This window comes from Chamaea fasciata, unplaced genomic scaffold, assembly GCF_029207755.1.
Source record: "Chamaea fasciata isolate MVZ Bird 193981 ecotype frontalis unplaced genomic scaffold, bChaFas1.0.hap1 SCAF_1, whole genome shotgun sequence".
NCBI classification, from domain to species: domain Eukaryota; kingdom Metazoa; phylum Chordata; class Aves; order Passeriformes; family Sylviidae; genus Chamaea; species Chamaea fasciata.
In genome coordinates this window covers 114,495,292-114,519,374 of record NW_027094086.1, presented here as the reverse complement: position 1 = coordinate 114,519,374, position 24,083 = coordinate 114,495,292, and the positions used below count along the sequence as shown (strand labels likewise).

Here is a 24,083-nt window from a genome sequence, read left to right as displayed (position 1 = left end):
AACATATGGGCCATAGATAGAGAAGACGTCCACAGTGCTTGGGGTATTATTTAGTGCTATTTGTATTATTCAGGCTAGCAAAAACAAACAAAAAGACAAGAAGAAAATCTCCTGTTACAGGGCATAAGCCATCCAGTAGATGATGTGAGTTGGAAAGAAATTTTATGGGAAAGTTTTTTTCTGTAATTGCTCTCCTAGAGATTTCTTCATCCTTTCCCTAAAGCATCTGATTCTGGCTGCTGTCAAATAAGAGGTTACTGAACTAAATGTACTATTAATCTGACCCAGTATAGCAATTCCTGTGTTTCTATGTTTAAAAGCAGGCTTTGTCTGCTGAGGGTTGTCCCTCTGGAATAAACCCTTCATTGGAGGCAAGGGAAAGGAAATTGTTCAGAAGCTTTTACACTGTTGCTATGTAATTTTGTATGTTGTTTTGAAAAACTGTCTTTTTTTTTTTTTCCCCCCTCTACCCTTTTATGTGTATGAATGTTTTAAATTATAAAATTTTGCTTCCCATTTGATGCATTTTCTGTTCAGTAGTACTCAGGACCGTTGAGCAACGTCATTATTTAGAATTATGTGCTTTTAAAAATTGAGGGACAAAGTCTTGGTTGCCTGGTACATGGCTAAATGATGGGTTCTATGCAGAAGAATATGGGCTGGGTGCCTTCACTGCCACCGGCCAGATCTGTTAATGTTTCTGTTTCTTCTTCAAAAGTGGAGAATTTCTTAAAGGAGTATATGTTATTATTGTGGTTGTTATTAATCAGAGTCGGTGATGTTCTATTGAACCAAACTTTCTACCTTCACTCATTTTTGTTAAAGGTCTTTTTATTTTGCTTGAGCTGAAGAGTTTCAGTGAGCAACCAACCTACCTCTGCAGTGAGGTAGGTGAAGCAGAGTTGTGGTGCCAAGGAACTGTGTGCCTTGGGTTTGTTACGTAAACCTTAAATTGGATTTCCTTATTTTTCAAAGGCTTAAGGGTGGATGTGACAGTCAGGCTATTTAACTCAGGTCCTTTAACACGTCAGATAAAACTGCTTCATGTACATGCCTTTCAGTTCTCCTTATTGCTTTAAAATGTGCCCTAGAGACATGAGGTACAACTGTGCTTTGTTTCACCCAGAAAAATGTGAACTTCATATAGGGAGAATGTGTTTCATTTCCTTACCATGTGTCAACAACTGGATCTTAAACTTGTATTTATCAGAGGCAGAACTGGTTTTGGAGGATTATCACTAAATCAAATGCTAGGGTGGAATTTATGTTCTCACTATAGCATTTCTTAAATGTTCGTATTATTCTACTTCTAAGCATTTAGTCTTTGATGCTTAGATCTGACATGCAGAGGCTACATTTTTACATTCCTCTTTGTACAAGAGAATAGATATTTCTTTCTGTTTCAAACTCCTTATACTCTCATAACAAAGACAATACACCTGATTCTTTTTTTATTATTATTAAGGCCCATCATTACTGTTCAAACACACGCAGGAAAAAGTTCTCATAGCTCACACATGGTAAAACTGTAGTCTAGGCATATTACTGTGATTACGAAATGTGTTAGAAAGGAGGAGATCTTATGGTTGTCTTTAACACCTGAACTCCCATTATTACTGTGGAATATATCTCCTGATTTCTGATGTATATTATTAAAAAATCCTGACATGTTTTTTTCTGGCAAAAACAAGGGCAGAGTGATTGTGTGAATATAAGAGCAGGTCCATGTTGTAAATGCAGCTGTTTATACAAAATAATGTTCCACAGGGTGCTTTTTCTTGATGATTTTCAGTATCTCTTGCTATATTAGAACTCTGCATCATTTTTCTTGGAATATTCTTTCAGGTGTCATTCAGTCAGGTATGTTGCTTGTAATATGTCCTTGAATATCTAATTATTCCAGAAAATTTAGTCACTTTTCACTTTAAATAATTATTTATATAGGCTGAGGGGGTTTTTTTCAGCCTGTTGTTGCTGTGGAGCTCTGACAGTGCACACAGGCTTGACCTTCTTGAAAGGGGGATCTTCACATCTGTCATCAAACAAGCAGCAGTGATGAACCCAACATGGTCACTTTTCTTCCCACTTCTGGTTCTTTTTCCTCTCCTTCATAAACTTGGATATGCAGTGTGGAGCAACACGATTCCCTTCATCGCACAGTGATGGACTCCAATTGGAGAGCTGGATGGGTGGAATATCTTCAAGAACTGTGGCTTACGTAAAGGAAGTGACAGCCTTTAGAGATGTCACTTATTTTGAGAGATTATTTCCATTAGCTGAATCTCTGTTACATTCTCTTGCTTATGCATCATTTTGAGGAAACAAATTGGTTTATTTCTTCTCACTTTTTTGCTTTAGCATGTGGTGCTCTGTGAGACCCCATATAATGGACAAGTGTGTGACCCTCAGTTGGCATAGACATCATTAGCTGGAAGGAGGACGCAGTTGGGATAATACTGAGTGATGCGCTTGAATCAACATGTGTCTTTCAGCCATCTCTGAGTGGACTACTCCACTTAAGAGATTTTCTTGACCTGATTAGAATCACGAAAGACAGGAATGGATTTTGAATGGCTTTATCTCAGTAACTGAGACCATTGTTTTGTTTTGTTTTGTTTTTTCCTTGGGGATTAATTCATTTGCTCACCTAATGTGCATCTGTTGAAGGAACTTCAGGTGCTGTCAGAAAAGTGCTCTCTGTTGTGACATGTCTGGTTTGACATTCCCAATTCCAAGATATGCTCCACTTGGCTGCTGGTATTTGCATACTTAAATCAGATTGTCTTATCAACCTTGGGCACCCAGCTGGGCTTTCAGACTTCTCACTCCTCTGTGTTCTTTGTAGTGTATTGGTCTGCTGGATCCTGCACTTGTGAAGTGCTGCTGTCCTGAAAATCATGCAAGAAGAGCCTTGCTAAGATTATTCTGCTACAGTGGAAAAGGGCATTTACCAGACACATAACAAGTGGTATGGAATGCACACCTGCCCAGCTGTCTGACTCTGGAAATTTTTTTTAGACAATAAATGCAGAGTACCAGGCAAAGTGACTCAGACAGCACAGCCTGGTAAGCACAGATGAAGGATGGGTTACTGCAGCAGAGGTGGTGCTGTTGGTACCAGGAGATGGGTCTGGCTGGCTTGTAGTCAGCAGCACGCTGGGCTTGACTGCTGTCATGGGGGTAAAGTGGCTTTACCTTGTAAACTTTGAGAGCATTGCTTCTCTTACTGGCTTACATTTATTGATGTGATGGGTTGGAGGTTGTGGAAATGAGCATCTTGTTGCCAAGGCTGAGTATCCTTGCTGTTGTACTGCTAGTGGTGGTTCAAAACTGGTTGGAAGCTTGTTCAAAGGAGCCCTGCCTGAACCACACTGTCTTTCCGCAGGAGTCATCATCTTTGGTACTGTTAGCCAAGTTTAGCATCTCCTGGGGGATCACAAATGTCCTTGAGAGCTTTGCTCTTAACCCATGTCTGATAACCTAATTATGAAAATGCTCACTGTAACTTTCTTAAATGTTTTCAAAACTCATTATTTTAATACATTACTTTGCCAGTGAAGCTGAAAGATTAGTGATCCCAATGCATTTGGAAGATAAATGCTGCTTTGATAAGTGTTTCATCTGGGTTATGACTGAAATGCTTAAATATGATGGCAGGTTTGGGCAGGTCTGAGTGCTGCATGGTGGGGTATTACCTGTCCCCCTCCCTAAGAGTCTGCATGCAACTCCTTTCTGCACCATGAACATGAAGTTGTTCAGGCTGGTTTCTCTGCTCACAGAAGCGGGAAAGTTGTCTTGCATTTACCAGTGGAAAGACGCTTTCAGAAAAGGGCTTGTTGGGAATGATTGCTGTGCAGTTAATTCACACACTTGCTTACTCTGCAGGAATACCTTTGTGTTGTATCAGAAGTCCTGCCTTGCAGACTGGCGGGCATGACACAAGTCTCCTTGAATTTTGTCAGTGCTCAGGTTCCTCTTAGTTGATTTTTGGACATGAAATGTAAGGTCATAGTTCATGTTGGTCTTTCTGACAATGCAATCCATCTGTCCAGTGCCTCTAGCGAACAATTCTGGGATATAGATCTTCTGAATGTTAGAATGTGGAAAAGATGTGCTGGTTTTGTGGCTACCGTGATTGATTATTGCACCTCTGTCCTTATGACCTGATTGATAAGGTTTTGCAACATTTTCAGATGATTCAGAGGAGAGCTCTGAGGGTGCTTACATGTGCAGTGTTATCTCAGTGTATTATTAGCGTTTTACAATTGCTTTATTGGCTCCCTGTTAAGCAAAATATTGACAATAAAAATGCTATTTTTGTTCTGTGATCCACACTATGGCTTTGTCCCCTCCTAGTTAATGGCTGTGCTTGTTCCTAATTTTGCTACCCTATTGTTCCTGTGACAGGGGGCTACAGAGAACTGAGGTTTTAAAATAGATGTTCATAATCTCCACCAGCCCTCTGGCATATTCTGCTGACCCTCAGGGAGTCTTACTGGGAATATATTGAAACTTGTGATATCTAATAAGTGAAGGTTCAGGAGCCTGACGTAGACAGCAGAAATGTCGTCTTCTGGGTAAAGTAGGACAGAGGACTCTAATAACTCAGAGGAATTGCAGAACCTTTCAGCAAACAGACTACTAGACTTGACGTATATAACAAAAGGTGATAAATTATGTGTGTTAAGTTATTTTGTGTTAGCACAGTGTCCACACCTCCATGGTATTAAGATGATAGATGCACCTCTAGTCCAACAGACTAGTCTTCAAAAACAAAGTTCACAACCAGTGCTTGAACCCTCTTTTTCCCTCTGTTCCACTTGGATCACCATCCTCACGTGATAAATTGGTGCAGCAGGGATGCAAACTCCTTTAGCTCAGAGCAAGTAGAACTTCCAGCCTTGTAATGCAAAAAGCCGGACTGCTAACAGATTGAACCTACCTCCTGAGCAAAGTGCCGTGCCTCCCAGCTCTGGGGGATTGGGAAGTCTATGTTATTTCACAATTTAGGCACAACCTCTGCAAAATCCTCTTTCAGATTTCTCAGACAGCCTCCCAAATAAACATTATTCATTTTTTGAGTGAATCCACATGCTTATCCTAACAATGAGTTTAGATTACTCTAGATAGCAAAATTTTTCTTTACAGTTAAGTGGATTCCTGCAGAATCCATCTTTGTGTGGCTTATAAAGTGAAGCGTGCTTAGCTGAGGCAGAACCTTCTGCTATAGTGCTTGTTTTCCAAATTAAACAGAATTTTGTTCACATCTTTTTTTTTTTAATCTCAGTGACTGTTGAAGTCGTTTTGCTTCTTTGCACAGTGTGTGAAGATCACATACTGCACTGACCCATCAGTGCATTTCCAGGCAGCACTTTTGTGTCACAGTGGGGCACAAAAGGATCTGTATTTACTGGCTGTCCAGATACTGAACACAGCAGAAATTAAAGATGTAGAGCATTTTCTGCCTTAATTTGGGAGTGAAAGTAAGTTTAATGACAATATTTGCAGTCATGGCTAGGCATGCAGGCTGGATGAATCTGTCTATTCGGTTCCATCCTTAGTGGCACTAACGATATCCTGCCCATGCAGAGGAAGACTACCCAAATGACCTCAGGCTGTGAGGATGTGGTGCTTTGCTTTATTGTGGTGGTTCTGCTAGGACTAGGACTTCTCAGGAATATACCTCTAAGCCTGAACAGAGAGACGAGACTTGCTTCTGTGCTGGGACACTCATCTCCAGCAATTCAAAAAACTAACAGCAAAAGCTTCAGGTCTAAATTGCCCTGATTTTCCCAACATAGGTAATTAACATCACCTATATGGATGTTCAGATAAAGCATAGCCATCAAACCTAATGTTTTCTTCACCCACCACTCACAGAGCATTTGATTAATCATGTCTTTGACTCCTGACTTCATTGATTGGGGTTTTGAGACCAGGACCAGTAAAAGTTGTCACTGGTGTTGCATGTCTTTGTGCTCTGTTTTAAGGAAGTATCTCTTGTCATCCTGTTTCTGCAGTGCATGTTGTGACTGTAGAGTGTTGGCCTCCCAAAGAAATGCACTTTTCTGTCAAGTAACTGCCCTCCAAAGCTGCTTTCCTCTTCAGCTGCTGAGCCAATGAAGTACTTCATTCTTTTAATAACTCCCAGGCCAGTGGGATCATTTACTAGGGATCTTCCGTCTGTCACCAAAACAATAACATCACTTGACCCCCTCTTACTGATCTCTGAGGCCTCTTAAAAGTTATAAACAGCCAGTATAAGACCTTTTTAGTAGTTGCAGCGATGGTAAGTGCTGTATTTGCTGTTGGTCACCATGACATGCTTCTCTTCAGCTAGAAGGTTAAAGATGAGCATTCTGAGAGCATGCTGGGGAGGCTTCAGATAGATTCCTCACTCCTCCTCGCTGTAACGCCACTTGGGAGGCGATTGGCATACTTGTAAATGTCTGCACATCCCATAATATTGGATGACATTACTGAACATAGGCAGCAGGATGTGGTTTTTCTTGCTCACTCAGTCTCCCTTCCCTTGGCCTCCCATCTCTTTCCAAGAGCTCTTCTCACAAAAGCTTGCTTTGGCTGGGAATCCATGTGATGCTATCTTGTGGTGCCTTATAGGCAGGGGTGAAGACCAATTAATTGCCAGTTAAGGAGAAGACTTCAGTGGAAGTGGGTTTTTTTTGTTTGTTTGTTTTTTGTTTATTTTTTAGTTTTTTGGGGGGGGGGGGTTGGGGGGGTTTTTTTGTTTTTTTTTTTTGCTTGACAAGGAGCATATTCCATTCTGAACTTAATTGGAGATGCTACCATTCCTTCATGGATAAGGATCACAGAATCACAGATAGCTGAGTATGCTGTCAGTTTAAGGTACTACCTGTTGGCCTGTGTAAGTCTTCCCAAATCCTAGAAGCATGTTGGTGCTGGTTGCAGCTTACCTTTGTTACCTGTGATTCTTTTTCCCTTCTTTGACTTGATGGTGAGGGGGGAGCACAAAGGATATGTTCCTTAGTCCTGTCAGTGATCATATCTCACCTTCGTGGTTGCCATCTTGCATAGAAGCAGCTACAAACAAAACATTCTGATTGGACACATAGGACAGTAAAGGATAATTTGGATTGCAAAATCCAGTCTTGTTTTTCTGAATTGTAGGGAGAAACTGTTCAGGAACACAGGACACCTGCTGAAAAAATGTGGTCAGAGAACTAACGCAATAGGCATAGCCCCTTGAGTGGGAAAAGCTTTGCACTGGATTTTCTGGTTCTGTGTAACTTGAGGGACCAACCTGTTTTTTAAAAGCTAACTACCCTGTGCTGTTTAAATTGTGGGTTATCTGAATTGTGTTTGAGAGAAGGGATTTGTTTTTCCTTTTGAGTTTTGTGAATGGACAGAAACAAGGAAACAGGTTCAGTCTGCAGAAAAGCCCTGCAGCTTTGGTCCGGCAAATCTCTGATTTCCTAAACCTCTGTAGCACACGGGATAGTCTCTCATTAAGGCTCTTCTCAGTATGGAGCTGCTGTTTTACGTCCTTGGAAATGCTAATAAGGAACTACAGATGACTATGCAAGAACAGAAGTGTTAATTCCATTGAAAGAGCAATTTTAAGCATTATGAAATAGCTTTTAAATTTGGGCAGCATAATGAGTGCACAAGTTCACTTAAACTCAGGGAGCAGGAAGCCCAGTCACCTTTCCTTTGGTTTCCATAGATGAAAGAGTACTCTTTTTCTTGACTGTCCTGCAGGATTTTTGAATGTGACAGAGTAAGTAAGGAATGCATTTAGTTACAAAGGAGAGTGTCCTATATACCAGCACAAAATGTATTCAGAGCCCTTTGAATTCTCTAAAGAAAACTGCAAGGGAGTCCCTTACAGAGGTGATTGAAAGCCACTGCACAGGAAATCAGCTTCTCATCCTGTACATAAACATGAGCCAATTCTACTATTTCTGGCTCTTGGAGCAGCACACACAGTAAATTGTTAACCCCATCACCTGACCTAACCATTTATCTTTACTCCTCAGTATAGTTTTGGCAATTTGCTGAGTAATGAAAGAAAAAACATGGAATGCATAGCTGTAGGAAAAAAAAAAAAAAAAGTGCGACAATCAACCCTCTGTCCGCCCCCATCAGAAAAACCCCTCAACCCAGAAGCCCAACCACCCCACACCTCAGTTTCAAACGGCCCAAACAGCCCTTTAAAGCAGCAAACAACAGGAGAAGATGAGAAATTGCCTGATACAGTGGCAGGATCTTAAATATGGTTAGCATAGAACAGAATTAGCATCTCTGTAGAATAACAGACATGTGAAGCATGGATTTTCAATCCTTCACACCTCTTGGTTGTGTTAGCACAAATAAATTAATAACTCCTCTGAACCTTTGCGGAACAAATAACCATAGTGCCTCTCAGGTTTTGAAATGTAAGCTCTGTGTGTTTTTAATGTTAGTTGTTATACATGAAGGTTGGCTGAAATAGGTTATTCTGCTTATGGAGTATTGTTCCCATATGAGGATTCAAGCTATGTACTCACAGCTGCTGCTCTCCAACATGGACTCTCAGTTCTACTAAAATCAATAGTTGGCACAGCAGGGTACTGTTGTATGGTGTGTAAATAAATGGGTGTCATTGTGTCTCACTTTTTTTTTTTTCCTTTTCCCCTTTCAGATTTAGATTTGCTCTTTTTCAGGCATACATCAGTGTGTGTTTGCAATGCAGGCAATTCGAAGCATAACTGCTTGGGGAGAAAGAAGCTTTTCCCCCCTCCTTTTTATACTTCCCAATAGGATTTTTAAATAAACAGCAATTGCATTAATTATATTAATTATCTCTTAACAATGTCAGGGGGAAAAAACCCCAAATAAAACAGAAACCCATTTTGCAAGTGTCAGCTTTATGACAAAAAGGAATTCACAGTCCCCCAGCAGACAGCTATCTTGCATACCAAGATGCAGGAAAAGTGTCATAGTAAGAGTGTCTTAATTCTGTTGCAACAATTTATCTTCCCTCTTTCCATAAGTCTTGCACCTTTATTTGAAAATATGTGACAATTGTGGTTTTGGGATGTAAGAGCCACAGATCTGCTTTTCAGTAAACTGACTTTGAAGTTCTGTTTCTTGCATTTTCTTTTTTATTCATGCATCTGGTCATATAGAGTGGTTTACTTTTTTTGGCTGCAGACTTGGCAGATACAAAATGCAGATGTTGTTCTTCTGACTTAAGCTGCTATTTTAAGCTTTTTGGCCAGCGGTTGGAAATTTTAGGTTCAGTTGTTTATTTGCTTATCATCAAAGTGGTTTTTGTCATATAATTCGTATACGAGTATTAGCTTGCTGTGTTTACTTTCAGAGTTTCAGATTAAGAGTATGGTCTTTTTTTCCCCCCCTTTTTTAAACCAGCACACTCTTTTGATTAATAATGCAGTAGAATACGTTATGCTTCAAAGAGCTTTTGTTTTCAAAGAGAAAACAGTCCCCCCCCAAAATACCCCCAAAAAGCCAAAACAAAAAACCCCAACCAAAAACCAGCCCAACCCTCACACTGTGCTGCAGTGCTTTCCCTTTAAGAAAACCATATCTCTCTCCAGATGCCTGCATCTCTTTGATACAAAAGGGTACGCTAAGTTCCATCTATAAACAGAATCCACTAATTAAGAGTAATTGCTTCGGAGATTGGTACAGACTATTCAGCATCAGATGCATGTTCCTCTCAGATATCCATTAGCCTCTAATAAGATAATGCAGATGTGCCAGTCTGTTTCCTGTTTCCTTCTATTGTACCTTTATTGCCGTATATGGACCAATGGGATGGGCTGAACAATAAGTGGATGTCCTTTTGCTCCCAGAGCCCTTCTCAAAGGAATGTTTGTTATTAGATTGCTTTTTCTGTTTAGTTTCACATCACTATGCTAATAAAGGAAACATAACACTCCAAAGGCTTTTTTTTTTTTTTTTTTTTTACTTCTGCCACAGTAACTAGTTTATTGTTTAATTAAATCTCATTGGATAGCCATGAAAACAAAAATGCAACATTTCACAGTCAGTGAGAACTGGTGCAGAACAGAGTACAGTCTCTTTATGAAATAAAAGTTTCCATGCATTTTTAAGAGTTTAAAGGCAATGTGGTTATCATGTTACTGGATCTGACTGATTTACACTTGAGTAGTGCTAAATCTGCTGAATTATTCAGTACTGCTGAATGCAACACCATCAGCGAGCATAATAGAAAGCATATGCATAAGCAGGGATTTCAATACAGAGTATACATTAAATACAGTAAGGGTTCTCAAAACTTGACTTGTTTTGAAAACAGCATTAGAATATGTCTTGAAGCCAGCTAATAAATAAGAACTCCACCAACTCTGTCCCTTGGGAAAAACAGGTAATATATTGTTGAAAGGTTTTATATGCAAAATTTCTCTGAAATTGTTCTGTTGCTCTGAGAAGAGCAGCTTGCCTCTCCTGTCTTACTGACCAGGCTGGCCTCCCTGTCCAGTGGTTCCTGTTTAAGCCTAAGATTTAAGGGAGGGGTGGGGGTTTTGGTGTTGGCAGGAAAATGGGAAATGAACTTAGGAGAGACTTCCTCTGTGACCCTGGAAACTTCGGGGACAGCAATGCTGCAGACTGAGGGCTTGGAGAAGCAAATTCCCAAGCGCCTGGCTCTGTGCAGAGCATGTCCTTGTGTTGGGGCGCTTCTTCTGCATTCCTGGTTTTGTCCCAGAGTTGTAAGGAAGAGCAACAGCATTTTGCTATGGCAAAAGGGTGTAGGGATGGCAGATTTAGGCAGTTTTCTGGATGCTTCATCAGGGATATGTCAAAATGACTGCTGAATTTCAAACATTACCATAGGTAGGGCAGAACTCCCCACTGACCTTTTCAGAAGTGTGGGAAGAAACAAAAAGACAAAAAATCCACTCTACTTTTGCAATGCTGATAATTTAATTCCCTGCTATGGGTAGTGAGAGGGGAGGAAGAGGAATGTGGAATTGGGGTGTTGTTGGCAAAAGGGAGGACAGACTGTAACCTTCCGACTGACACAGAACAATTGGCCAAGCCTCCTGCCTTGGCTTCTTGCCTGTCCAGCTGTTGATGTGCATCAAAGTCACCTGTAACAGCAAAGGGATTTTAGGAATTCAAATAAATCTTACACAAGTGAAAATTCAGAAGGATGAGTTATGTCACAGTAATACCCAATATTGTTACCAAATGGAAGCTAAATAGCAATATAATGAAAGAGGCTCAATATATTTAATGTATTTTAGGAGAACTGACAGTTGTCTGAAGAGCAAAGCTGTTTTCTGTAGTCAAGTCTGTGAAAAATGCATGGGAAATTAAGAGACAATAAGAAAAGTTGGGTTCCGGTTTATCCAGTAAAATTTGAAGCTTAAATGTGAAAATTTGTAGTTTTAAATTTCTGCTCAGCTGCACAAACACTGAAAATAAAGGTGGAAGAGACAGATACACCTGCTGCATTAACTGCAGCTGATAAATATTCTGCTCTGCACTAGAGCTACTGTAGCCTCCTTCCCCTGTGGCCATCTGCTTTATCACTGAAGTCAAGTCAATAAAATACCTGTAACAACCAAAAAGGGGGAGGCATATGTTCTGTCAAAGAAGTCACTAGCCGCTGTTCAATGCAAAGTAGTGCACAGTGTGATCATCTCTTGGTGAACCTTCAAAGGAACTTTTCTGTGTGATCCTTTTCCATATTGCTTGTAGTAAAAGGCCTTGTACTCATGAACAGTCACTAAGGAGAAGTGTATGGAAGAGGATTTTCGTTGCATGCTGAGGAGATCCTCTGAAGTGCCTTGGTGACAGCCATTTTCTGAAAATTTTGCCTTCTGCCTCCAGGGCAGAAATCCGTGCTGTTGCATGACATGAATGGTGGTCGCAACGTGACTCTGCAGTGAGTTTGGCTTGCTCCTTCTTGGTTAGTCCTCAGCTGCGGTATCTGGCTCTTCCCATTTAGGGTAAACTCATCAGGTGTGGGGTATTTGCCACAGCAAGTGAAACCAAAGGAAAATCTCCTTCACCACCTGTACAGTGTTTTGAGCTATGGTACAGGTTTAGTTAGGCAAAAGAGATGTTTTAATCTTGGAATCACATGCAGGCTAGAAATCTGTGGCTGATGTCCAGTGCTAGGTCCTTATCAGTGAGTTCAGGGACGTGAATGTGTCCGTCTGGTGATACATTACTGAAATGTGTAATGGGAGTTGTGCCGTCGAACTGGTGTGGATGAGAAAACTGATTGTTGGGTTTCCTGTTCTGCAGCAGTTTCTACTTTGAGATGTCCTCTGCTGCGAAGTGATGAAGGTGATGGGTCTGTAATCTCTCTTAGCAGAGCTGGTGAATTGAAGTTCCTTGGGAACCATAGAACATGAGTGGCATTTGCTTCTGGAATTGCTGATACGTAGCTATCTGCCTACAATTTGCTCCTTGACCATCGCATATATGTTTAGCCATGTGAACGAAAGGGTGTTTCCAAGGGACACAGCTTGGAGTCAAATGATACACTGTTTTAGAGTATCATGACTCTTTGACCGTCTTCTCTCTCTGCCTGTGGAAAGTATATTTCTGAAGAACTCTGAAGAGGAGCAGGTTCTGAAGGCTTATATCCAGCGCAGCTAGCTGCAGGAAATTTCTGGCCTTGAGTGGTGAAAGGAAGGTGATTTTTGAGTAAGGCAAGAAAAACTTACTTTCATGTTGTAATTTCAGTTTATAATTCCATCTCATGTAAAATTATAAGCACGCAAAACTAAAGGATTGCAACCTAGTTTTGGCACTGTTAAACGTATTTGTTTGTATACGGAGGAGCTATAACACTGCTATGGTCTGTCATCACTGGCTCCATCACAGATCATGTTCCTTCAGCGATGAAGAAGTGACCACAGAGTTTTCCTGAGTGCCTTTTTTCCTCTCTGTCCTGAAAGACTTGCTTTTTTCTGAATACTTTTCACTTAAATATGCAAATATATCTGACGTGGTTCTGGGAACGTTTTTAAGTTATGATGAGCACTGCAATTCTCTGGCTAATAGAAATATAATTGAAGGTATTAGATAGTTTTATAAGATGAATTTTGTTTCCAAAGCCCTATATCATTTAAAAATAGATGACCTTGTTCTGTGTTTAATTTACTGCGCATATTTTAAGGGCTGGTATTCATCAGCATCCATCTCCTGTTCTTTCTTTTGCAAGCACTTAGAATGTGGTATTTTTACCGGCTTTTGTGGAATTGCTTTATAAAACTTTGCGTGTTCCTTTGATACTTGACTTTCCTTGTCTCTTAAGCTTCGTAAAGCCTTAGCTAGGTAAAACAGGCACCAGCAATGGTTCACCACATTTTGTGCTGTTAGTGAGTCAATGTATTTTAGCTGCTGGGGCTCCCTCAAAAGATCTGTCTGGTTTCACTGGTCTCCAGGCATTTGGTCCTCAGCTTGGCCAGCACCTGTGCCTTCGCTTGCTGTATCCCCTTCTTACAGCCTCATATCTGCATACGTTTGCCTCCATTAGCATTAAAGGCATTTTGTGCATAATTTACACAGTTATCAAATACTTACAAGCTACATTTCAGTTATCCCCGAGCAGGCTGCACTCAGCAGAAGCTGCTGTCTGACAACATGCACAGCTGGTAACCTTTGCTGGTATTCCACACAGAGCAGAAACACTCCGCTGCTCTCTGACAGGCAAACATATGCATCCAAGTTGGGTTTTTTTCTTTTTTCTCCTTGCTCATTTGAATTCTTACCGACAACTGGTGCACTGAATAGCAGCAGTGATAGTCACTATTGCGTTGTCACAGTTTTCCTCCTCTGGTATTAGTTTTGCTTTGTGACCTTGACACATCATTTCACCGCTCCTTTATTTTCCCACCCAAAAATCCTCTTGCCTTTGGTTTCAGGCTATAATTTCAAAGAATTACAGATAAAAGTGCTATATAGCAGTGGATGTGGTTACTGATCACTGACTGTGGCAGATGCAAGAGTGTAGTACACTGTCTCAGGAAACAAAGCTTTAGGCAGATGTGGACTGCCTTACTTTTGGCTGGCTGAGTTTGCTCTGTGGCTCCTACTGTCTTCCTTCCACAGTACATGTTGGAGGAGAACCTGAAAAAATGACGACCCCTTAAAAGGTGGCAGCTGTATGGGTGAAACACTGAGGAAGGTGTGTGGACCTCTGGATGACTTTTAAGATGGCGGTCATGAGAGCAAGCAAGTTTCCTAGCCGAGCACAGGAGCAGTTTGTTGCAGTGTATTGACTCATGTCACTCACTGACCCAGATTATGAAATAATGGGTGCTTGTTTGTTTGGGCAGTTCCCCCTACCCCTCAAAAAAAAAAAAAAGAAAAAAAAAAGAGAGAAAACCATTAGTGAGGTGTCTCCTAAGGGATAATAAACTAACAGTTCTTTGTGAAAACAGTCATTAATAAAGCAATTGCTTCTTTAACAGCCCAACCCAAAATCACCCTCAGAAGAATGCCTCAGTGCCCTGGCTGAGCCATGGCACTGAAGGGAGTTGAGAGTCTCTTCAGTGCCAATCCTTCCGTAGCTTTTAGGGGGACCCTGAAAGCATCCATACACAGGGGAAAATTTTCAGAAGTTGATTTTTTTCCTCCCCCAGCATCAATATTGTATGTAATTATCGATGCATTGGTTTTAAATCTGGCAGTTTTCACAACAAGACTGCGTCACACCAGAAATAGCTTTTGGTGCTGCACATTGTGCAGGGAAATCAACTTAATGGATGTTTTGCTGTTAGCTTTAGTAATAGGGTGAGAGTTTTACCTCTAGGTAAATATCAAGCTGACCTCATGGGATACTGATAAATAAATAACATAAATAAATAAATGAAGCAACTTAACAAAAGTAACTATGAGAAAAAAAAGGTTCTTCTATGTGCACATTTTAAAAATATGTATATTTTAATCAATATATTGTTTTCTTCCCCCAGACTGTGTCAGTATGCATCTGTAGAGAGCAACTGTGCTCCCAGAGAAACATTTGCATAAGCAACTGAACTGCACCCTGATACCAGAGTAAGAAGACTTTCTATTCACAGTCTGCAGAGCAAGGATGTCCTAGAAGAGAGAACAGTAGGAAGCAGTGATGAAATATAGTATGGACCTGATCTAGTGAATTACCTTTTCATCATCACGCAATACAGCTTAAGCTGTACCTTCAGGCTTGACAGCCCTCATCATTCATAATTTGAGGTATCTAATTTGCTGGCCTGGAGTGATGCAACATAATATTTGTCCACTGTGAGGTGTTAACATGACAACCAGTAGCCGCACATGTCCAGTACCAGCCGTGAATGGACATATGACTCACTATCCAGCTGCACCATATCCCTTACTTTTTCCTCCAGTCATTGGTGGACTGTCACTGCCTTCCCTCCATGGACTCCGGAGTCACCCACCAACTAGTGGATGCAGCACTCCATCACCTGCAAGTAAGTGCTTGGTGTTAATATTTTTATTGATCAGCTCTCCTCTAATAAAGACTGATTGTATTCATTCTGAAATTTTATCAAGAGTGATTGCAGTTGTTTGTCTATGATGTATTTTACTTGGGCAAAGAGCATGCATTTGTTTTGAAATACCATTTTCACTTCCTCTTGTTTTTATAAAAATAAACAGGCAACTGTATGGCATGCCAAAGCTATGGAAACCAAGGGTGACAAGACCTGCATTTTAGTATATCTTGCATTATCATATTAGGTGCAGAATCCAGTGTTACTTTAAAAGAAAAATTGACCTTTGTGTAATCATGAATGGCAATAATTCCTCAGTATCAAATTCTCTGAAATTGCACAGTTATTAAAACTTCTTTAGTTTTCTTCCGTAAGTAACTCTTTCCTTCATGTGCAGCTTCTGAAGAGCAGCCCAGTGGACAGCTGGTAGCTATGAGCTGCCTGTGGCTGCAGAATGAGCCCTTGAGTCTGTGGTTGAGTTTCTGTTGTGGGTTAACCCTAGATAGCAACCAGCTATTGCATTGCTGCTGTCTCACATCTCCTTTCCCCCTTAGTGGAATGAGGAAGAGTATCAAGGGGGGAAAAACGGAAAAAAATAAAACCCATAGTCTGAGATAAGAACAAGTTAATATTGAAATAAGATGTGATTTAAGAATAGTTGTAATCAAAAGGGAGGCAACAAAAAGAGAGAAGTAAAGCCAGGAGAGACAAGAGATGCTCATTACAGTTTCTCACCACCTGCTGACAGTTGCCCAGCCATTGGTAACTCCTGGTCAACTCCCCACACTTTATATACTGGGGATGGCATTTTATCTCATGGAATATCCCTTGGGCCTGTTTGAGTCAGCTGTCCTGGCCGTGCTCCCTCCCAGCTTGTTGTGCACTGCCTCACTGTAAGAGCATGGAAAACTGAAAAGCCCTTGACTTCGAGTAAACATTACTTAGCACAGTGATGCTTTAGCTGTTGCTATCAATATTATTCCATACTCAATCCCAAAACCAAAGCACTCTACCTGCTTCTAGGAAGAAAATTAGCTCTCCCAGCCAAAATCAGGATAGTTCTACACTCAACACTGCTGAGTGTATTAGCTGGGCAAGGATTTTTCTTTGCCTAATGACAAGAATGCCTTCTGCTTGGTTTTAGTTTTATATGTGGTTAAGTGGCTCCAAACAAAGCTGCCCCAGGTATAAACTTTTTAAGTAGGATCACTTAGACAATATATGTCTCTGGAGGTCTTTGCAGTGGGTGACTGATGTATTTATTAACCAGGAAACCAAGAGGTACACAGCTTTACAGATCAGTTTGTTGTTGAAGGTGCTTGCCTAAATACATTTCTGCAACTGTTGGATATGAGAAGTCTCGACTAAACAGCACATGTGTGGAACAGTGCACTCTCTACTAAAGGAAAAGGAGACCTGTTATAGCAGTGTCCCTGGTACGTCTTTCAGAGAGTTCTTTACAGAAATCTCACAAAGTTTCAGCTCCAAACTTAAATGGGAAATCACAGTGAAGACAGTACTTCTGAAGAGTAAGGTTGTAGGTTTTGTGCTGCTTGATACTAATTCTGGCTTCATGTCTCACATGCACATAATGGAATGCTGGGCAATCGTGAAGTAAATGAGTGTGGTGGGTTTTTTTTGGTTGTTTGGGGTTTTTTTTTCCATTTGTGTGGGCAGTTTTCGTCTAGTCACGTATGTGAAGAGGTATAATTGGTTCAGGTTTTTATTTTCCCTGTTCTGTTGCAGGGTGTTTGTCCTTACAGGAGATGAAAAACAAACCAGCCAGAAGGTCTACAAGTAACTTCAATTTTTCCAGTCTTTTCAGAAAATATCCTGGTTGATTGTCAGATTACTGTCCTGAATTTATCTTGCACTACTTCAGGAATACTCACCTGTTGAAGAAATAATTTTATTTGTAAATGGGAACATTTTATGAGGCATGGATTGGTAAATACCAAATATATATGTTCAGCAATGCAGCGTTTTTATTTTCTATGAATTATTCCTGTGGAATTAAAACTGTGTTGCTGATGCATTATTAATGATTAATAAACCAGTCAGTGCTCAGCCTCTCAGAAAAGTAGTGCTTAGTACGAATTTCTGTCAATATGCAAAGTAAGTGGCTACTTCTGAATCTTGAGATTTGTGTCTTTATGTCCTGGTCCTAGCATTTTCAGGTCAGTATTTTTGCTGAGGTGCTTTGCAGCACTGGCTCTCTGTGACTGGGCACAAAAGCATGGCAGCTGTTGTGCATAGCTCAATGCAGTTGTGTTTGCAAATACCAGCTAAAATTGGCAAGATAGGAGGGTGGATGACTTGAACGAGAATTTTTTTTTTTGAGACACAGTCCACTGCAGGACGATTCTTCTGGTTTGTACTACTCTGTTGTCATATCTGAAGTGTCAACACTCTGTCTGTAGACTTCTGATTCTGGAGCTTGAGGTTTACATCACTGGATTTACAGAGACAAGTTCTTGGAAGCATGCAGGTTGAGCTGTGGGTTGTATTTCAGGGCTCTGTTCTCCACTGTAGGTTTTGTTTGTTTGTTTGTTTGTTTTCCCAATGAAGTCACCCATTGGCCAAAGTCAGTATGATTGATGGGCTCTATTAAAGTTAGAATTTATACTGTGTGGTGGAATAATAGGGAGCTCTCTTGCAAAGACCTGAAAATATTAAAGGTTGGCCAAACCAGTGCTCTTTACATACTGGAAGCTATTGTGCTATTTATCTTCCAGATTCTTTTCATTTATATAAAATCCAACAGAAATGATTTTACATAACAGGAATGTTATAAAGATCTCTTTAATCTTTGTAAAACAATGCAGTTCAACAGTTTTTGTTCAAATTTAGTGCCATTTGAGCTTTTGTATTAGTGTCTTGTTTTATTTTGTTCTGTCTTGGTTTAAGACTTTTAATGATGGCAGAATAACCTTATATCAAGCTGCATTAAGTTATCTTAATCTACAGTTGTGGCAGGTATCTCCAGTCCCATTAAACAGACAGCAGTACATCTTAGACGCATGAATTGTGTGAGCACAAGGGGCTTGCCATAAATGCTCAGGATGGAGTGATTTAGTTCCATTGATGTTAATAATGCTGTTGCCTCTGTGACCTGTGACTCAGCTTCTGTTTTTATACTGAGATACATAGTGCAAAATACCTAATAATTGGAGGTCTGGTCACAGTGCTAGAGAGGTCAGAGGATGAAAAAACCCACTTTTATGGGTACGTGAAGGATGCATTAGCGCCAAACGAGACCACGGTCAAGAAGATCGTTACTTTTGTGAAGTCCAAGTGATTTACCTACTGCTGTGTTACCCCGTGGAGCACAGAGCAGACATCTTCACTCCTGACATGAGGTGGCATGCAGGCTTCCCTGGCCACATTATTGAATGAGGAGTTTCTTTTATACAGCAGAGATAGTTTCAGGAGGTTACTGCTTAGCTCATTTAGAAATGGCAAGAGAAGGCAGAACTGGGGGCATTCCTGTGCTTTTTGGGTCACGCACCAGCCTGTCGTAGACCAAGAGGTTTTGGTGCTTTGCCAGACTGGGAGCAGCTATTGGAAATGTGCAAAAGTCCTGCAGAGCCTGATGTGTTTGCAATAGCAAAATCATAGAACACTTGTGAAATATTTTGGGGAGGAATAAATAAATACGGACAAATATTGTTACTTGACATTTTATTAAAGTAAAAACACCTTAGGTTCAGGTGAGTAGGAGTCGCACAGACAATTCTTGTATCTGAGTGGCATCACTCTCCATCAGTCCGAGAAGAAGGGTCAGGGCCCATCAGGCCATCGTGAGACGTAATGCTGCTGCCAGAGGTCAGTAAGGCAACTGTCACAACGCAAGGATGCCAACTTTAGAAGAGCTTACCTTCTTTCTAAAACATCTGTTGTGTGGCAGTAACAGCACATTTTAATTTCTTCTGGAAAAAGACTATTTATAAAAAATTAGTCTTACAAAAAACCCCAAACTCCAAGAAAACACCCCTAAACCAAGAGAATCACCACCTGAAATTTGAGAAGGAAGGTATGTAAAAGCCACAGAGATCATTGTAGTATATCCATGGAGTTGAAAACTGGTGAGAAAAGTGTTGCCTTTATGTTATGGCTGATGAAAGTGCAATGCACACAGCAATATTGCAGTTTCACAAGCAAATATTAGCATGGGGAAGATGAGGCCCTGCTGGTTGTTTGTAGAGTATCTTTGCAAGACTGGTTCCTGTAACATAACTTCACCAGAATTAGTTTAACATGGGTAGATACCACTGCATAACAAAGCCAGTTGGTGTGAGCTGGAGGAAAAAGCTTAATCTGAGCTAATGCTGTGATGAAAGGAATCCCTGAGTGTATCCTAGATCAAATTAAAAAAGGGTCTGGACAATAACCACAGTGGGAGCCACTAAATAATAAAACACTTTGTTTGGCAGTTGTTCCCTTCTGCTTGGATTGAGCATCTGCTTGAAAGAGGTGATTTGTGTAGCCTGTGGCATTTGGTGGGAGCACCCCCGTAATCTACTTCTGACCCCCTTCTACCCCCCTTCTACCTCTGACATTTTGGTCCCCAGGCTGCCAAAGTGAGCCTTCGAATCCTTGTTATCCCCCCTTCCATTTATTGCAAGGGAGGAATAAAAGTAACTTGATAAGAGGCAGAGAAGAGCAGTCAGCCTGATACAAGAATGTCTTGGAATTTATATAAACTTAGTAGGGTTGCTTCATCCAGATAGCTTGGAAAAAAGTAATCTGAATGTGTTATTTAGAGCACTGTTGGGATGCCATGGAGAAAATTCCATATTAAGGTCACTCATTGTATTTTAGCCAAGCTTTTTCTGTTCTTTTCTGTCTGGGGTGTTTTAAAAGTGTATTGTAAAGAATAAAGGACTTTATGTTCTGTTTTATGTAAGTCTTCGAAATATGAGAAAATGTATGGAAAGTAAGATAATCTGAGGAACACAAAGAGGTAGACAAGAAAGTACCTACAAGATTATTTCTGGTTTGTGGTATGTAAATACTAATGATTTTATTTAGTAGTCAGTATTACATATGAGGCTTTTCAGACATGCTCAGGACAGGCAAATTGTTGTTTTAGGCATTGTTTTCTGCTGGAATTGTTTTTCCTTCCATCAAGGTAATTATTTACTACTTGAACTTCATCTTAAAGATTGCTTTCCTTTTTTCTTTTCCCCCCTCCCTGGGAAATGGATTTTCTACTGGTATCATTAAAAAAGTACTGTTAAATCCAGTGTAACTGGTATAGTACTGCAAGATATTTTTGCCAGCCCCACCCGTTGCAGGAATTCATTTACTTTTCCAGTCCTGTTGTTAATCATTATATTGACACAAAAAGTCCTCCCAAAAGCACTCTTTGGCAGATTGCATTAAATATGAATAGCAGATATTCATTACGATGTGTTGCCCCCAAGAGAACTCTAAACTATCTGCACTACTCATGAGCAGGCAAATACACTAATTCTCCAGCTATTCAAATTATTTTCAAATAGTTTAGTGTGTCTCTAATAAAAACAAGAATGTCTCTGTTTCCCTTAATTACTCAGAAGGTCAAGGACTCCCACATCTCACTTTACTTCGCAAAATGGGGAATATTCCTTTTGGAGATTGGAGTATGGTTAGTACATGATGGATTTTCTTCCATTGGCATAGTTACTGAGGCAAGTGCTATCTGTGATGGACTGAAAAAAAAAAACCAAAAACCCTCATCACTCTTTGGCATTCTGGAATAATCTAAAATAGTATTATGATAGTTATATTGAATAAGGAAAAAATTGTGTGAATCAGCCTTGTTTGATTATGTTGTTGGAGTTTTTTTTCCACAGAGTATAATCTTAGTGTAGCTGTCTCCTTTTTTTCCAGTCCTGTCTCCCTGGGAAAGCTTGCTGTGTGGTCATTTACATGTATCTGCAATTAACAGATTACTTTCAATGTACCTACTCAGTGCATGTGTTGTCCATCTTTACTGGAAAGACAGAACATGTGTTTGCATTCAGAAAGAGGGCGGTAAACAGAACATGAATCTCAGATTTCTTAGCCACAGCCAATATTGCCTCATGCTGTCAAGTCTGTGGCGCAATGTCCATATGATACCCTGCAGATACCACTCATGACCCTGGAAACCACCATTTCTTTTCAGTTTTTCCTTTATGTCATGTTGTGAATTTTTTCCTGGTGGAGCTCTTTGTGGAGCTTGAAACCATCCATGGTCTGAATATTAAAACTACGTTACCTTGACATTTTCAGACTCTAGTTGATCTGAAAATATCAAAAATTTCAACTTGCTTTTTCATGTTAGAGATTCTTTTTCAGTATTGCCACTTTCAAATAAACCAGGAATTCCTCTCTACTTGGTGCATCTGGTGACTCCTGCCACACCACTGCCCTGCCGGGGTGGGTCCTCAGCACTCTGTGGATGCAGCCCACTTCAGATTTTAGTGGGCAGCATGCTTATCTGTGAGAAATCAGTCTGGGTGTGTATGGACAGGAATTTGCTTCCTGGGAGGAACCAAATTTAGAAATTTTCTGCTCTGGCAGGGAAAGCGTGTGGTGCAATACTGGCATGTGCTCCATAACGGCTCTGTGCATCCCTCATAGACATGCCATAGTCTGAGGGAGCCTGGTGTTTGGAAGTCGAATAAGAGCTGTCAGAGAATTGCTCCTTCCCTCCTTATGGGCCCCAAAGCAGGGAAATTCCCCAACAGAATGCCTTCTTACCTAAGGCTGGAAATATGTTTCTGCAGAGTATTGCAAATGACCTTTTCCTCTGCTCTGGCTCAACAAGAAAAACACGCAGTAGCTCCCAGTATTGGGGATGTCAGGAATAAAGAGTGAAGGGCTTGTTGTAGTCCCCTGTTGTTGGTTCATTCGGGGTGACTCCTCTGCTGCTCCTCCACCCAATGATGGTGTATTTGGTGTCTGTTCCTCCATCCCACTACATGTTCAAAAGGAGTATAATGCCAGGCTTTGGGCTTGGCAAGGTGGCAGCACCCAGAGTTATTTAAATATCTGATGTGTTTCCAATCTAAATCAATAGGTGCAATCTTCTGAAATTGCTAATAGTGTGATAGTTCATGAAAATGAAAGCTTTTGATTTGCCAGCTTTCTGTCTGAAGGTGTATGTTTAGCAGCTAATCTTGTCATTTTAGCTTTGTGGAGAGTTTCCATTCAGTCGTGTGGCTGTGTTCTAAAGGCAGGTCACTGTGTGGATGGGGAAGGATTTTGTAAATGCCTTTTTCTTTTATAAGCTAAAATGGGTCTTTTATTTTGCCTCAGTGCTGGCCTTGGTAAGACATTCCTCCTTTAGTCTAATTAAATGGTGAGTTTGTGTTTATTGTGGTTTTAGCAATATGTGGTGTTTAATTGGGAAGTCTTATTTAAGATTCGGACAGGGACATATTTTTCTTCAGGAGAGATCAATTTATGGTTTTCCTCAGATTGACTATCTTCCCCTTTTGTCTATTTAGGGAATATGGGGAACAAATTGTGTTATGTGGACTTTTCAGCTGTATCAATGACAACATGTTTCCCATTTAAAATGATAAATACCCACCCTATCTGATGAGCCCTGAAAGGGCAGGGAATCCTTTTTCCCTTCCTTTGTCCTTCAGTGCTCCGTTTCCTTTCTTACTGCCCAGAATAGGCCTACATCAGTAATATTCATAAATGATTTACAAAAGTAATTCCTGTGTAATAGCTTGGGACGTCAAGATTTTATGATGCTGCCAGATGTGCTATCAAACAAAATTATCTGGTTCAAAAAACTTGTGATAAATCTAGTCAGGGAAAATTCCCCAGGGCAGACTCACCCTCTACAAAAGTAACTATATCTCATAAAATTGTTAGATTTGCCTTTACCACATGTTTGAAATCAGACTTAAAGCAACAATTTTATTCATGTCAAAACTTAGGTTTGGTGTAAACTAACAAACAGGAAGGACTGGCCTTAAGCAACAGAAAACTCTTTTCCTTTCCAAACACCACGCACACTCAGAGGAAATGTCAGAGTAAATATCAGAAATATTCAGAAAACCAGAACCTGCATCCCTAAGATACTCGACTGTTTTGTCTAGATAATGCATTTTTAGAAAGCAGTCATACCCTAAATATAGTGGATCTCACCAGGGTCGGGTCACTGAGCTCCCAGTGGTTGTATCTGAGTACCCTGAGGTTGTGCAGTGAGCAGCAATGCCCAGCATCCCCCCTGGGTGTTTGATTCTTCATGGTCTGAGTCAGGAAAAGTGTGTTGGTAGCAAGGTGTGTGCTTTGGCTGGGAGTTTGGGTTTTGAAGAAGGGGAAGTGCTGGAGAGGCACTGGAAGTCCCTGTGTGGCCATGCCTCCAAACTGGGGAAGGCTGGATGAAGGCAAAAATTGTGGCTTAACTCCACAACTTTATGGTTGTCCCTACTTCTCAGGAAAGTCTGCAAGGATGTTTAGGTGCCTGCAAAAACAAACTTCACAGGTAGAAGTACTTCAGTTATGACAGAGAAGCAAAACGTTTTTGAGCATGAGTGTCATCCCATAGTCCAAGGTGATTGTGAGAGGTGCTGAAAGTCATGACTGGCTGCTGGGACCATGTGGGGCAGAAATGCTGAGTTCAGGTGATGG

At 40.6% G+C, this 24,083-nt stretch overlaps 1 protein-coding gene across 3 annotated transcripts in view; it reads left to right on the top strand.

Moving 5' to 3' along the window:
* The window catches only part of RARB (retinoic acid receptor beta), a 321,133-nt gene that overhangs the window by 113,460 nt on the left and 183,590 nt on the right, over positions 1-24,083 (top strand). For all 3 annotated transcript variants that reach the window (XM_066194334.1, XM_066194325.1, XM_066194353.1), the window contains exon 3: positions 14,943-15,443. In XM_066194334.1, the coding sequence (XP_066050431.1) occupies positions 15,266-15,443 (178 nt within the window). In that variant the 5' untranslated portion in view covers positions 14,943-15,265. The remainder of the gene's footprint in view (positions 1-14,942; positions 15,444-24,083) is intronic.